We start from the raw sequence: 14,887 nt of genomic DNA on the forward strand, positions 1-14,887 counted from the left end.
GGGACCGGGACACCATCTGGGTGAAATTATGATTTGCCAGGGGTCACCATATCCTAGGCTGTTCCTGAAGCCTGCACCACTCTCCCAGCCTTTTCGTGGCTGCCCAGCAGGGCTGACCCCTGGAGCCTGTGGCCGCCCAGCTGGGCTGTTCTTGGAGCCCGCCGTCGCCCACACAGCCTCTTCGCAGCTGCCCATTCAATTCACAGCATGGCTGGGGGGAGGAGACTAGAGGTCAGCTGACTGGTGAGGAATCTGATGTGGGAGGGGCTGAAAGAGACCCTATCTCCTTATTTCGGCATAGGTTTCACTGCTACGACACACACCACAAAGTCAGAGACAGTGAATCCGGAGACACAGTGAGTAACACAATCTGTGATTAAAGTTGCCATTAAAAGTCCCAAATACAGTTCTTAGATCAGTGGACCTTGATCAAGAGCACCTAAGTTGGCTGATCAGAACTCCCCCCCCCCCCCCCCCCCCAGCACTGCCACTCATCCTATTCAGCCCCCCTCCCACCACCACCAAGGAGTAAGACCAGGAATACAAATAGGGAATACATGGAAGGGTGAGGAAAAGAGGGAGAGAACAAAGAAACAGGGAGAGAGAGAATACGAGAAAGAACAAGAATGGCGACTAGAGAGATGGCGGAAAAAAAAATTAGGATAGAGAGAGAGAAAAGGAAAAGAAAGGAGAACAAAGAGAAAGTGTGGTACATCCTAAAATGTACCATAGGGGGTTTTAATACTATACAAGTGGAAGGGGCTCAGGGGAGCGCTAAATGTCCATGAGTTAGGGGTGCAAATTATTTGTCTTGCCTTGGGTGCTGACAACCCACGCTATGAAAATAATTTTACTGTTGGGGGGGGCCCCACAACTTTGGAAATTTTACCAGCCGATCGTTCAGAACACAGGCAGAACGACGGTCTTCCTGTGTAAAGAAGGCAGATCGCCATTCTGTAAGAAGGGAAAGTTGTGATCCTGTGTTCCTACAAAGGAACTTGGATCTCTTCCTTTCTATAGTACAAGCACTCCTTATGTTAAAGGGTCACTAAAGGATTTTTTTTTTTTAAATAACAAACATGGTATACTTGCCTCCACTGTGCAGTTCGTTTTGCACAGAGTGCCCCCGATCCATGTCTTCTGGGGTCCCTCGGCGGCTGTCTCTGGTCCTCCCCGCAATTAGTCACCACAGTCATGCGAGAGCTCGCATGGTGGTCACTAATTGCGGGCGCGCTCCCGTGATACAGCGAGCGGTCATAGCCGCTCACTATCTTTTGGCCCCGCCCCTCGGCACGCCGTGTCACTGGATGTGATTGACAGCAGCGCCAGCCAATGGCTGCGCTGCTCTCAATCCATGCGCTCTAGCCAATCAGCGGTCAGGCTGAGCGGCGAAGAGGATATCGGGACTTTCGAGGGGTCAGGTAAGTATAACGGGGGCTCGGGGGGGGCCGGCAGCATCAGATGTTTTTTCACCTTAATGCATAGATTGCATTAAGGTGAAAAAACATTTTCCTTTACAACTCCTTTAACTCCTTTTCTGAAGGTGTCATTAGTACAGTGACAATGCATATTTTTAGCACTGATCACGGTATTAGTGTCGCTGGTCCCCAAAAAGTGGCATTTGGTGCCAGAATTTGTCCGCCGCAATTGTGCATTCCTGCTATAAGTCGCTGATCACCGCCATTACAAGTAAACAAACAAAAATCCTTAAATCTATCCCATAGTTTGTAGACGCTGTGGGGTTGATTTACTAAAGGCAAATCCACTTTGCATTACAAGTGCACTGCTAATGCACTTGGAAGTGCAGTCGCTATAGATCTGATGGGAAGAGCTGAAATGAAGGGAAGCTCAACTGATTTTATCATCCAATCATGTTCAAGCAAAAATTCATGTCCCCCTCAGATCTACAGCAACTGTGGATTTGCCTTTAGTAAATAAACCCCAATAACTTTTGAATAAACCAATTAATATACGCTTATTGGGATAGATATTGGCCTAAATTGATGCAGAAATTTTAATTTTAATTTTTTTTTTTTATTGGATATGTTTTATAGTAGAAAGTAATATATTTTATTATATATAAATTTATATTACACACAGTGGAACCAAGGATTACGAGCATAATACGTTCCAGGAAAATGCTTGTAATTCAAAGTACTCGCATATCAAAGTGAAGTCCCCATTGAAGTCAATGTAAACAAATATAATTTGTTCCGCATTGACTTCAATGGCATGCAATACCGCATGCTGCCAGAGGTGGAGGGGGGGTGAGGCGCCGGAGAGCCACAGAAAGGCCCGAGGACACCTCGGCAAACCTCGAAAAGACTCCGTTCCCGAGCCTTTCCGAGGTCAGCCTAGCTGTCCTCTGGCCTTTCCGTGCATTTCCGAATGGCGCCGCTCGGCTCCGGCGCCCCCCACCTCAGGCCAAACGCGGTACTGCACACCGCTTTGGCCTGAATCCTGCTCGTTTTGTGAGACAACGCTCGCAAACAGAGTTAGGATTTTTTTAAATACAGTGCTCGTATTGCGAAACGCTTGTTAACCGCGTTGTGTGTGTGTGTGTGTATATGTGTGTGTGTGTATGTATATGTATGTGTGTGTGTATATGTTATATATATATATATATATATATATATATATATATATATATATATATATATATAAAAAAATGTATTTTTTTTTCCTAAATTTTCAGTCTTTTTTTGTTTACAGTGCAAAAAATAAAAACTGCAGAAGTGCAAAAAATAAAAACTGCAGAAGTGATCAGATACTACCAAAATCTCTGAGAAAAATATAAATCGCGCTACCTCTAAAACATGTGAAAAAAGTGTTTAAATGACAAAGCATTGAAAATATCCAAAAAATTTGACATAAATAATGCATGATGGTATATGTAAATCACTCTCATCTATAGAGCACTCTCATACCCCCTCAATAACAGTGAATCAGTGATGACATTAATAATAAACATAAAAATAAATAAAATTAATTAAAATTATGCGTTCAAAAAAAATCTACTTAAAATTAAACCAAAGTAAAAAATTTAAAGTTATAAAATATTGTAGAAAATAAAGTCCATAAATGTTTAAAGTGGAGTTCCACCCATTTTTTTATGTTTGTCTGTGCTGCATGCCCTAATCTCATTGTGTTCAGAATGGACAATTTTTATTTATTTTGTTGCCTGTAAATACCTTTATTTTGTAGTCCTTCATTACTTCCTCCTCCTTATTAGCCCTAGGCTATTAAGTCACAAGGCTATTCGCAAGGGTTTCTGGGATAGGCATCATGTATCCCAGTAGTCCTTGCAAATAGCCTATTTGTATAGAGAAGGGGCGGCAACTTCCTCTGACACTCCCGTTGCTATGGAAACCTGACTGAAACCTATTACATCGCTTGTGCAGCACTGAGCATGTGCGAGATCTGCAAGGCTGAAATCCAGGAACTCATACAGTCTGGCTTCATGATGCCCACGGTCTATTTCTAGATTATAAACTTAACTAAATGCTCTAACAACCTAACAAAATGGACCTTAGTTTACAGACTAACTTTACTAGACTACATTAAGCTTGTGTATTACAGGGGTATTTATATTTAAAAAGTGAAATTGTGGGTGGAACTCCCCTTTAACACATGAAATGCTAAACACCCGTGCTCTGTGCCAAATTCCAGAATATGTTGAAAACGTGTCCAAAGAAAAGTGATGTATCCTCCACCAAACAATGAATTGACTTCTTACCAGATCGCCATGATCCCTTATGGCAGGGGATCATGAACAGCATATAATTGTTGGTCACTTCCAACCACGCAGTTCAGACAGATTCGATAACATTGGGTCTCATCCAAAAGTGATTACAGATCACCAGCATAAATGCCCACCATGTAAAAAACAATAACAGCTCCACATAGCGCATTAAATGTCTCTACCAGCTGCACATCTACAGTGAAATATTTGCCCATTCCTCTTTGCAGAATAGCTCAAGCTCTGTCAGATTGGATGGAGAGCATCTGTGATCAGCAATTTTGCCACAGATTCTCAATTGGATTTAGGTCTGGACTTTGACTGGGCCCTTCTAACACATTAATATGCTTTGATCTAAACCATTCCATTGTAGCTCTGGCTGTATGTTTAGAGTCGTTATCCTGCTAGAAGGTGAACCTCTGCCCCTGTTTTCAAGTCTCTTGCAGACAGGTTTCCTTCCAAGATTACCCTGTATTTAGCTCCATCTATCCTCCCATAAACTCTGACCAGCTTTCCTGTCCCTGCTGAAGAAAAGCATCCTCACAACATGATGCTGCCACCACCATCATGTTTCGTGGTGGGGATGGTGTGTTCAGGGTGATGTGTAGTGTTTTCCACTACCTTCCTTGCATGTCCCCCTCAGATCTATAGTGACTGCACTTCCAACTGTACTTTCAGTGCAAACTGGATTTTCTTTTAGTAAATCGACCCCATAGTGTTTTTTTCTTTTGGTCTTATCTAACCAGAGCACGTTTGCTATGTCCCCCACATGGCTTCTCGCAAACTGCAAACAGGACTTCTTATGGCTTTCTTTCAACATGGCTTTCTTCTCACCACTCTTCCATAAAGATGCCAGATTTGTGGAGTGCATAACCAATAGTTGTCTTGTGGACATATTCTCCCACCTGAGCTGTGAATCTCTGCATCTACTCCAGAGTTACCATGGGCTTCTCTGATTAATGCTCTCCTTGACTTCTGAAGGCAATTGGTTCCACTAGATTTTAGTTAGGGGTATCGGAGTTAAAGCGGAAGTAAACCCTTCTATTTTATCGTTTCAAAAAACAATTAACATTCCCGGCATGCCGGAAATGCTAGCTGTCACATTGGTTGTGCTCTCAACCAAACTGTCAAACCATCCAATGACCGGTGTCATAATGGATCACATGTGCAACATTATGGCAGTTGCAGATTAAACAGAGGCCAAGATGGCAGCTTCCTTGGCTGAAAACAATAGTAGGGTTTACTTCCACTTTAAGGAGGCTGAATACAAATGCACATCACAATATTCAAATATTTCTTTGTAAAAAAAAAAAATTTAAAACCATTTATCATTTTCCCACCACTTAACTATTATGTGCCACTTTGTGTTGGTCTATCTCATAAAATCCTAATAAATAATTTTTTATTTTTTAATAAACTGACGAAACAAGACACAATTAAACATCATACAAATTGGATCAAAATAATAAAGCAACTTCAAAAATCCAAATACATTGCATAGTAGCCAGCAATTCAAAATAGCAAGTTAGAGCACAAGACTCGAATGCGATCTAAACCATACCATTTATCAAATGGACGATCAACGCATATGCAATAAACGTAGATCCCCACTATCCATAGTGGCCCTGAACATCCAGTATATAGAGATAACTTTATTATAATCAATAACCCCCATAAACATTAGATGCTGTATACCAGCCACTTTGCCCAGACTTTGTCAAACTTACTGGGACAACCCATGTTCGTGTAGGTATCTCTATACAGTGGGATTATTATTTACCAATTGTTTCCAGTATAAAGAATGGGAGAAGAGAATTTCTTTCAATGCAAAGCAATAGCTTTTCTAACATAGATTAACGTTAATATTGACACTATAGGGAGAATAACCGCTACCAGACCCAACAAACATACAGAAATTAAACTCGGCAAGGGAGTAGAAGTAATACAATTCAACAAATCTACCACTTCAACCCAAAAAATAGCTATATGTGGACAGGTCCAGAAGATGTGTAAGAAATCCCCCCTGAACCGATCCACACCGCCAACACTCAGAAGAGCACTCAGAATTTACCTTCCAAAGTCTGTATGGCGTAAGATATGCTATATGTACCAATTTAAATTGGATCATACCGTCTCTCTAAGACACCAAAGATCGCAAAGGGTAATCCCACACTCCTCCAGTCTTCCATTTCCAGATCCGGTATGTCTCGAACCCACCTAGCCCTAAGACCCTCCAGTGGTAGTAGGGAAATTGGGTTAAGATGAGAATATACCTTGAGGGTGGACCTCTCCGTACATTCAGACTTTAGACCTAAGCACTAAAGAATAACTAAAGGCAAACCTTTTTCTTTAGTTTTGGATAGAGTGTAAAGGGATTAGAACACCTGGCAGTTTTTTTTGCTGCCTGTGCCCCCGTTGGGGAGATTGACTTGCTCTGTTTGTACTTTTTACCGTTGTCATTGAAAGCTGTCCCTCGAAAAGTAATAGAGGGTGAATCTTCCAGTGGGGTGACCTTGGGGGGGGGGGGAGCCCAAAGGATTCCCTTTTCAGGGATTTCCTCTCACTTCACTTCCAAGGAGTAAAGGTAAATCTCCCCAATGGGACACCATACAAAGAAATTAAAGGTGCCCTTGCATAGGTGTCTGTAAATCTAAATATAATGGAACAGTCAAATTGTAACGTACAGTCAACTTTTAGATGTACCAAAACTGTGTGGAGTGAAGACTTGCCTAACCAATCAATTAAAATTTTCAGTCAGGAAAACCCAAACAGTTCTACATATTGTAGCTGTTGGAAGCTCTAAGAAGGTTGTACAGTCAGATTGTAACCTGCATGGTCAGCTTAACACATGCGTGACTATATTTGTTTAGAACTGCAACAGTTTTTATCATTTTCGCTGCCAAGTCCATATTTATAATAATTGAAAGAAAATTCTGAAAGAACATGACCAATAGAATACAAATAAGGTGCTATTTATTTTTAGGGCAAAATATATTCACTACAAAATCTCTAAAATCATTAATGGCAGATATAATAAACACAAAATTCCTACTAAATATAGAAGCTTAAGCTGTATCTAGTTTATAACAAATTTTTGTATATTTTTTTTTTTTAAGGTTTTTGTTTTCCCTTAAAGCTTCCAGAGTTTGTAAAAGAAGCCCAAACCATAGTAAAACCTTGGATTGCGAGCATAATTCGTTCCGGAAACATGCTTGTAATCCAAAGCACTTGTATATCAAAGTGAATTTCCCCATAAGAAATATTGGAAACACAGATGATTTTGTTCCACAACCATTTATTCATAGGTCTTTCAGTTTATAGTTCATATAAAAAGATCATGGCAATGTGATAGGTTGTGTAACCATAAAATGTCCATTTACAAATGGCAGCCTCCACAAGGGGCTTGGAAGCAAAATCTAGCAGGAGCTACAGAGTATAAAAGAGAAGAGAGACGCCTCAAAGTGTGGCAATAATGGTTATATTTAATGAAGGTACACATGGTTGATGAATAAAACGGGCACATCGAAGTATGCAGGCATCTGGGGGTAAAGCTGTCAACAAATAATATCCTCTGCATCACTGGCTCTCACTGCTGTCAGTCTGCAATCGTGGCCTGGAAGACTACCCTACTGTATTTTCTGAAAGCATAGGACCAGTAGAATAAAAGGAAGGTGCTATTGATTTTTAAGACCTCGCAATATTTGCACAAGTGTTTACCAAAGCAATATATTGGCTAAAAATGCACTAAAATCATTATTTGCTGGAAATAATAAACTTTAAATAAATTCTCTCTTTTTTTTTTTTCCTTTTTGGCAGGCTGGTGTACTTATCGCTTGCAAATGAGATGAAAACCAAAGGAAATGAGTTTTTTAAAGCTGGTCACTACATGCAAGCACTTGATAAATATCAGCATGCCATTAATGCTATGACACACATTTTGCATCTTGGGTGAGTGTGTCAGTTATAATTTAAGATTCTGTGTCCTTTTTTTTTAAATCTGTGATCATTTATTGCTCCATTATCATTCAGTGATTTATTTTTACTTTATTCTTTATGCTATAATCTTGGATGACTTCACAAAGTAGCTCATCATGTAATACTCACCTGGGATTGAAGCCCCCGCTGCAGTGCCCCGTCACAACATCGGCCCACAACATATTGTCCCGGAGTTACTTCCGGGTATAGCGGCTCCGTCGCTGTGATTGGCTGGAGCCGCGATGACATCACTCCCGAACATGCGCGTGGGAGGCGCCAGTCACGGCATGACCTCCTTTAGAAAAGCCACGATCGCCGTTTCTAAGGTGTGCTACCGCCGTAGACATCAGCACACGTCTCTCTTGTAAATATCTCCTAAACCGTGGAGGTTTAGGAAATATTTCCAGCACATACAGGTAAGCCTTAATCTAGGCTTACTTGTAGGTAAAAGTGGTTGTACAGGGTGTACAACCGTTACTTTAACCACCTCAATACTGGGCACTTTCACCCCCTTCCTGCCCAAGCCATTTTTCAGCTTTCAGCAGTGTCTCACTTTGAGTGACAATTGCGCGGTCATGCAACACTGTACCCAAATGAAATTTTAATCAATTTTCCCCAAAAATAGAGCTTTCTTTTGGTGGTATTTGATCACCTCTGCGTTTTTTTTTTTTTTGTGCTATAAACAAGTGTGCAAAAAAAAGCAATATTTTACTTTTACTTTTTTTTGTTATAAATATCCCCCAAAAATATATAAAAATATATTTTTTTTTCTCAGTTTTGGCCGATACGTATTCTTCTACATATTTTTGGGGAATAAATATGCACTGATTACTGTGCAAATGTGACTGGCAGGGAAGGGGTTAACACTAGGGGGGATCAAGGGGTTAAATGTCTACCCTAGTGAGTGATTCTAACTGTAGGGGGAGGGGACTGACTGGGGGAGGTGACCGATCTCCTCTGCCTGACAGGACGTGGATCTCTGTCGCATCGGGTTCCCAGTGACGCGGCGGGTGAGCACAAGCACCCCCTAGTGGCTCGGGAAGGCGAGGACATCATGTGACGTCTGCCCAGAACGAGAGGCTTATCGTCCCGCCGTCATGTGATGCCTGGCGGTAGTCTAGTGCAGAGCACAAAATTTCAAGTCCTGAGCTACTAGCCAGGCCTCAAGGCATACTTGCCACCAGTTGCCCCGCCCAACCCCTATCATGTCCTGCCCCTAGACACGCCCTCATAAATCTCATGAAATTACACTTAAATGTTTTATGTAGAAATAAGTAATAAATATTAACAACAACTTAATCCGTGCCCAAAAATGCAGCCTGCCCATGTCTACCAATGCAGCAAAATGTCCCCATTTTCCAGCCAGAGTCCCCTGACCCACGGTGCAGCCAGAGTCCCCTGACCCACGGTGCAGCCAGAGTCCCCTGACCCACGGTGCAGCCAGAGTCCCCTGACCCACGATGCAGCCAGAGTCCCCTGACCCACGGTGCAGCCAGAGTCCCCTGACCCCCCCCCACATTGCAGCCAGAGTTCTCGTCCTCCCCCCCCCCCCCCCCCCCGCATCCTACCTGTGCTGGGTAGGAGTGGAGGAGCTGCCGCCGAATAGATCAAATCGTGGGGAACATTACAGCTTTCAATTCAATAGCTGTGTTCCCCGCAGCACGCGTCTTATACAGCCCCTCCCCTCTTGTCCCGGGAAACTTTGATAGACAGATCACCCATCCAATCCTGGTATGGGTGATCTGCCTATCAAAGTTTCCCGGAAGGGAGGGGCTGCATAAGACGCGCGCTGCAGGGAACACGGCTATTGTATTGAGAGCTGTAATGTTCCCCGCAGTTTGAACGCGGCGGCGGCTCTGCTCTGCTCCCCCCCCCCCGCTCCCAAGCAGCCAGCCAGACACTCGCCAGCCCTCAAAATTTACTCGCAAAATGCGAGCGGCGAGTGTCAGTTTTGAGGGCTGGTCTAGTGGTTAAAGCAAACCCATCTCTCCTCCGTGTTCTTTATTTCTAAGATTTTATCTCCAACTTATCTTCTAGCAAGGTTCGTAGTTTAGGGAAGTTGGCTCTTTTTGAAATTATTTGTATTCCCCTAATGTTTTTTGTTTGTGTGATTTATACTGAAGCCAATTGACCTGTGATCGATGTTTCCTAAATTGCCCCATATTTCCACATCCGTGATCAGGCCTATTGTATTCTCCCAGTACTATTTTCCCCTTAGCTTCTTCCCTTTTGGAGCCCTACCCTTTCACCTCCTCCCTTTTAAACATGTAACAAGGGTGCTCTGAGTTTCTGGACCTAGAAAATGTCTGCATTGGATAAGGGTATTCAGAGGATATGATCTTCAAACGCATCAGGCCGCACTCAAAGAGGAAAGCAATCTCTAATTGAAAAAACATAAAAGAAAAAGGTGCCTTTAAGTGCAGAATTAAACGTTTTAATATCCCCAAAAAGGATTAAAAACACTTGCAGCATCGAAGGTAAGACAGGGCATGTCATGAGTATGTACAATGGGTGATCCAGCATCACGAAGGTCCCAGTATATATAGCTTCCAGCAGAAAATCCAGGGAGACCAGCAGATGTACGCTCCAGGCACTGAAAACTGGTTAAGCAGTCCCACCATCTAGGTCAGCATGGAACAAGGATCACGGAAATGATGTCAGCAGAAGGGGACAACAACCAGCGTGGACCGCAAACAGGAAGTAGGTCATCAAAATGGGACGTGTTTCGGAACTACTTATTGGTTCCTTTTTCAGCCAATGACATCAAGTTAATAAAAGCTTAGCTTCTTATTGTCTGTGGGCGGGGGTGTGGGCGGTAGATCAATGGACACAGGGCTCCACAGTAAAACATAGAGACACACGGGATGCGTGCCACACACAGAACCGTCAAGACAAGTGCAACAGATATTTGCAAGAAAACATATAGGGGAAGAAGGCATGAACACACAGGACAAATGTAAAACAGAACACCGCATTCATACCGTGCATAGCTCCTAGATAGCAAGTGTCGCTAGAGATAAATCTTACATGGAAAATGCTTAACCGGTTAACGCCCGCCGCATGTATATGTACGTCCACAGAATGGCACATACAGGCATATGGGCCTGTGCTTATGTACGTCCCTGCCTTTCTGCCGGAAACCCCGCGGGGAGCGATGCCGGGACGAGGGGGCGGCTATTCGTTTCTAGCCGCCCCCTCGCGATCGCTCCCCGGAGCTGAATAAAAGGGAGAGCCGTATGTAAACACGGCTTCCCCGTGCTTCACTGTGGCGGCTGCAACAATCGAGTCATCCCTTTTTATAGGGAGACTCGATCGATGACGTCATTCCTACAGCCACACACCCCTACAGTTGTAAACACACACTAGGTGAACCCTAACTCCTTCAGCGCCCCCTGTGGCTAACTCCCAAACTGCAACTGTAATTTTCACAATAAACAATGAAATTTAAATGCATTTTTTGCTGTGAAAATGACAATGGTCCCAAAAATGTGTCAAAATTGTCTGAAGTGTCCGCCATAATGTCGCAGTCACGAAAAAAATCGCTGATCGCTGCCATTAGTAGTAAAAAAAAAAAAAAAATTATCCCCTATTTTGTAAACACTATAAATTTTGTGCAAACCAATTTTTTTTTTTTACCAAAAATAGGTAGAAGAATACGTATCGGCCTAAACTGAGGAAAACATTTTTTTTTATATATGTTTTTGGGGGATATTTATTATAGCAAAAAGTAAAAAATATTGGATTTTTTTCAAAATTGTCGCTCTATTTATTTTTGTTTATAGCGCAACAAATAAAAACCGCAGAGGTGATCAAATACCACCAAAAGAAAGCTCTATTTGTGGGAAAAAAAGGACGTCAATTTTGTTTGGGAGCCACGTTGCACGACCGCGCAATTGTCTGTTAAAGCAACGCAGTGCCGCATCGCAAAACCTGGCCTGGGCATTTAGCTGCCTAAAGGTCCGGGGCTTTAGTGGTTAAAAATGTGATTAGTGTAAACTTAATTTAAATATAAGAATTAGTTATAAGAAAGCATATATATAAAATATATATATATATATATATATATATATATATATATATATATACTGCAATTATCCAATGGGGGACATGCCCAAAGGGAATATGGGCACTGGAAAATGAGAATTTGATAGTGAATGAGGTTCTAGAGTATAGCACTAATTTCAAAATCCTCATTTAACCCTCCAGGGGCCAAAACATTCAAAGAGAAGATCCAATACATTTCTCTGTGGCAAAGCTTAAGGAAACGCTCAGCAGGGGGAGGTCTCTAGGCATCGCCTCAATGACCCAAACCAATGGACCATCATTGGATTTGTTATGGTGTTCAATGTAGTGCCTGGGGACGCTATGAATATCTAGTCCATCAGTAATGAAGCTGCAGTGGTCACCAAATTGTTTACGTAATGGTCTGATCGTTCGCCCAACATAAAAAAAGGCCACAAGGGCATGTCAGACAATACACTACATAGTCAGAGGAGGATGTGTGAAAACCTTTGATAGGATATGTTTTACCTTTCACACAAAAATCCTTCTGGCCATGTTTAACAAACCAACATGTCGTACATAGCCGCTTGCGGCACTCATACATGCCCGAGATGGTTAAGAAAGTTGAAAGGGAATACCCTGGGGGTAATGGCTTAACCTGAAGTTTGCTGGGTGCCGCCTTACTTTTAATATTAGGGGACTTTCTATAAGCAAATTTCGGCTTACTCGATAGAATAGGATTTATATATAATATTTTGTATTTTTTATATATGCTTTCTTATAACTAATTCTTATATTTAAATTAAGTTTACACTAATCACATTTTTAAGCATTTCCCATGTAATATTTATCCCTAGCGACATTTTATTGGGCAAAGCTTAGTGATAATCTGGTTGTTAATGAGTGGACTGGGAAGCTGGCCGGTGCATCCTTAGTCCCCTTTCACACTTATACGACTTGTCTCACGATTTTGTACTGCAAAATCGTATGACAAGTCATTCTCCATGATTTTCAATGAACACCATTCATACTGGCACGACTTTAAGTAGTGCCGACTTCAAAGTAGTCCCTGCACTACTTTGGTCCAACTTCCATGTAAGTTGATGTCCATAGACCTCAATGTTAAACCCTCAAGTAGCATGCCTGAATACTATAGACACGATTTCAGTACAACTTTGTAAGCACAAGCAGCTTTTTGACCCTTATCCCACCCAATCCTATTAGCATAGTAGCCCCCTCCCAAGCACATTTTTCCACCACACATTCACTTCCTGGTTATTCCCCCAGGAACAATGTGCTGCAAACGGGTAAAAAAAGATGTCCTTGATAATGAGCAAATCATTCAATTTATCTGGCCTCTTACCCACAGATTATGGCCCAGAAGAGACTGGAGACCTGGGGACAAGCTGACATTGAGATAATGTAGAGCTACATCCCTTCTCCCCCCCCCCCCTCTTGTTGCTGTGTCTAATTGTGTTGGTAAATGGCACATAGACAATGGTCTGGACTGGAGACATCTCTCTGCAGAGGATGTGTATTGAGAGGCTACCCGCTTACCATAATCCCTTTAGGTTTATCTGTAGTTTCTGTTTCAATGTACAAGTGTTCAGTTCCCATTGGTTGTTCCTTATCCCCCTACCCCCTCCCCTCTGACAAAGCTAAGGGGAGTGTCCCTAATTGTGTGTAAAAGTGAATGTCTTGTATTTAATAAACCGTTTATGCTCTGTATGTTTAACCCTCAACGCCTGTGTGGATGGTCTCGTGATTGAGGGGTTAAGGGCTGGTTATGGCAAATCTGCAGGCTGCGGGTGCGTTTGGAGTACAGGAGACACAGGTCTGGCGGATGTGCCCATCTGGGGTATTCGAGATCCGCCACAGGGACATTCTTCCCACTGATCACCAATGAAGGGGACATTCTTCCCACTGATCACCAATGAAGGGGACATTCTTCCCACTGATCACCAATGAAGGGGACATTCTTCTCACTGATCACCAATGAAGGGGACATTCTTCCCACTCACCACCAATGAAGGGGATATTCTTGCCACTGACCAACATGTGAACAACTAGTTCACATGGACATAGATGTTCTCACCTGTTAATTGACATCCGTGTATAGTTAAAAAAAAATCCATTATGTGCACGAAGATCATTATAGAGGACCCATATTGACCCATATCTTCACGATTAGCAATGATGGGATGTACCCAATATCGGCGTCTTATCCGCCTCCGCTTCTCCTCCTCCTCTTCTTCCTCATGCACTGCTGCTGCAGCAGCAATGACGACTGTTGTGGCAATATATTGAGTAGCAAACATTTTCTGTAACCGCACACCACACCACAACAACCAGGAAGCAAACAGGAACTGGAAACAACTATGTATGTTTTTATTGGTTAATGCCAAAGTTGTGGCAAAGTCGAAGTTGTACTGATCCCAAATCGTGGCCGCAAAATCGCACGACTTTGAAGTCGTGTAAGTGTGAAAAGGGCCTTAACAGATGAGTCATCAGCTGTCATTGGACTTGCCTGCTGACAGCCGAATTAAAAAAAAAAAAAAACATTGCCGGCAATGGAAAAATGAGAGAAAAAAAAAACCGACCTGGTATGAAGCATACCAGGCCACATACAAGGCACAGCAACTTGCATGGTTCCAGCAAACTGGAGAAATTCGAGATATGCTGTTTCAAACATTGGATTCAAAGTACAAAGCATCACATTAAAACCCACTTGCCCTGCTTGGGTTGTACAGCTCTTTGCCTCATATAGTACTCTTGTCAGGTATGCCTGTCCTTGAGGCTGGATGGCCAGCAGCCGACACCTGAGGAGCTAAGAGTGCTAGATGCTAGACTGATTGACATTTTGTGGGGAAAACTATCTGACAATCAGTCTTGTACCTGGTCTGAGACTCTTTGCATGCAAACCCTTGCATGATCCCTGTTATAAAATGACACAAAATCTGGGACACATTAATTTAGGAGTCTGGCTATATTGACACCTACAGGAGTTTGGAACACTCTCTATAACAGCCATCTTTTTTTTTTTTTTTTTTTTTTTTTTTTTTTGCTTCCCTGTTTTATTCTTTTTAATTTTTCACAAATGGAGCTTTATTTTGGTGGTATTTGATCACCTCTGCGTTTTTTTATTTTTTGCGCTATAAACAAAAATAGAGT

The 14,887-nt window shown here is 42.3% G+C and overlaps 1 protein-coding gene across 1 annotated transcript in view; it reads left to right on the forward strand.

Moving 5' to 3' along the window:
- The window catches only part of TRANK1 (tetratricopeptide repeat and ankyrin repeat containing 1), a 207,117-nt gene that overhangs the window by 17,592 nt on the left and 174,638 nt on the right, over positions 1-14,887 (forward strand). The window contains 1 exon segment of the mRNA XM_040354425.1: positions 7,556-7,687. Coding sequence (XP_040210359.1) covers positions 7,556-7,687 — 132 coding nt within the window.

The sequence above is a fragment of the Rana temporaria genome, chromosome 5 (genome assembly GCF_905171775.1).
Source record: "Rana temporaria chromosome 5, aRanTem1.1, whole genome shotgun sequence".
NCBI lineage: Eukaryota > Metazoa > Chordata > Amphibia > Anura > Ranidae > Rana > Rana temporaria.